This window comes from Austrofundulus limnaeus, unplaced genomic scaffold (assembly GCF_001266775.1).
Source record: "Austrofundulus limnaeus strain Quisiro unplaced genomic scaffold, Austrofundulus_limnaeus-1.0 Scaffold746, whole genome shotgun sequence".
NCBI classification, from domain to species: Eukaryota; Metazoa; Chordata; class Actinopteri; order Cyprinodontiformes; family Rivulidae; genus Austrofundulus; species Austrofundulus limnaeus.
Window position 1 is genome coordinate 46548 of NW_013953148.1, and position 2055 is coordinate 48602.

The following is a 2055-nucleotide window of genomic DNA, read 5'->3' on the forward strand; positions in this document are numbered from 1 at the left end:
AATGTAGAGAAGGCTCCAAGCAGCGAAGCAGGGAAGATAAGGAAGGGCAGGAGAGAAGGAAAAAGTGTCTTACTCCTCCTCCGAGAGCGGAACAAAAAAAATATTAATGTATAAACAGGTTTGAACAAGCCAGTGTCTTGTGTGATTATTACTTCTAAGATCCATCTCACAGTACTGTGATTTACAACTTAAACCAAGACAGGTGGGGTTCTGCAGCATTTTTAAACTGGTACTTTTATGGAAATAAAAAGTAAAAAAAAACTTTTTAATAATATGGCAGTGATTTTTATTACAAAGGTTAAGATGATGTTACTTTGCATTTTTCATAATGATGATGTGGTGCAGCCTGATACCTGATAATGTTGTGGATATCTTCATCCTGTAGCAGCATCCTCATCATCTCCCTCAGCTCTCCTAGGTAAAGCCCTGCCCCTGCTTCTGCAGGTGCGTCGATCTTGCTTTTCTGCTGCTCGTCRTCCTCCAGGCCCCCCACCTCAGAGCAGTGGTATCGTCCACTGACCACAGCGAAGGCCAGCAGGAACGCTTACAGAGAGAAACACAATCATCATRTGATCATCAGTTTATCACTGATTATTAATATGTGTTAGCCTGGTTAAAACCAGACCCTGTCCTTCACTTTGCTTCGTACAAGGGTCTGGATTTGCTGCATAGAGAATCGATTTCTTGCAGGAGGCGTGGCCTCTGCTGAAGCATGTACAGTATGTGTTGTCGCTGTGACGGAAGCTAAGCTAAGAAGCTAACCGGATATCTGTAAACAACCCTACTGAGAGGAGAAATATACCGAGCCAAATGAGACGACTGTAAATGAGAGCTGCTGCTTTGTCAGACAAATTTAATTTAATTTGAAGCCTTATCAACACAGACTGGCTTCATTCTCTTCCTCCACTGCCGTATGCTAAATTAAACTAGCAAACACTGCACAGAACATCGACGTCATTCAAAACTCCTTCTTCTGTTTGCTGATTGGTCCAGGTAAAATAAACTACAAGCAGACACTGCGCAGAAAATTGACGTTCTCTTCTCTGATTGGCCCGGCTAAAAACCTGCCAGCGAAATCCATGACGAAGTGCCAGATGGAGCAGAGAAGGGAAACAAGAATTGAGCGGAGCTGCGTAGGAAGGCAAGGGCCAGGCTAAATAAGTGTTGTTGTGTTGAGTGTTTTTACCTGCAGTGAACATGAYGATTCCACACACACACAGCAGCATGTACCCTCTCTTGTTACCATGGCAACACCTCAACATCAGTGCTCGGATGTCGCAGATGGGACCCTCGCCTTCATCTTGCTCTAGTGTTACAAACTTTAGCTCCAACTCTTGATGTTTACCCACTTCCTCCTCTTCATCGGATGAACGGTGGATAGACGCTGAGGAAGACCAGGTCAGGTCTGGAAGACTCTGTGTAATACAAAGAGAAAAAGTGTATTCACAGTAACAGAGCAGAGGGGGCAGAGCTTGTATTAGCTTAATCTTACYTGTGTCAGGTGAGTTGACAGGGTGTCCATGTTTATCTAAAGAGGAGATGGGTCACTTAGTTATTATGTGGAGAAAAAACACACACAACTATAATATATTCTGAAAAGTTATAATAATAATCTGTACACCATTTCTTTCAGTCCTCTATTTTTAGCCTCTACTACTGGTAATGTGWAAAGAGAAAGATAAGTTGTCTAGCCTCAAAACAACCGAGTTCAGACAAAGAAAACGGTATTATAAACAATGGGCAACTATGTTATTACCTCTATCTATAGGCATGTTTGTTTGCCTGTTAGCAAATTATTTCATGAACCAGAAGATGGATAATGGACTGAGATAAAGAAAGCAGGCCTAATCCCAGGCTATGATTGRTTTGGGTGGGGAACTGCTGACCATACTAGACATTTTGTTTGGAAGTGGAAGGAACACTCCTTAACCCATACAAACATCCACCTTTGATGAAGCAGAGTCTGAAGACTCAGTAGAAGTTGAGTCCATTACCATGGAAGAGGTCACCAAGATAGATGAGATCAAAAAGCTCCTTGGTGGGAGGGCACTAAGG

At 42.7% G+C, this 2055-nt stretch overlaps 1 protein-coding gene across 1 annotated transcript in view; it reads right to left on the reverse strand.

The window, feature by feature from the left end:
- The window catches only part of tfr2 (transferrin receptor 2), a 14741-nt gene extending 13324 nt beyond the window's left edge, over nt 1-1417 (reverse strand). Inside the window, exons 1-2 of the mRNA XM_014028328.1 lie at nt 1187-1417; nt 354-543 (exon numbers count right to left, since the gene is read on the reverse strand). Coding sequence (XP_013883782.1) covers nt 354-543; nt 1187-1262 — 266 coding nt within the window. The 5' untranslated portion in view covers nt 1263-1417. The remainder of the gene's footprint in view (nt 1-353; nt 544-1186) is intronic.
- Between the last annotated feature and the right edge of the window lie 638 nt (nt 1418-2055).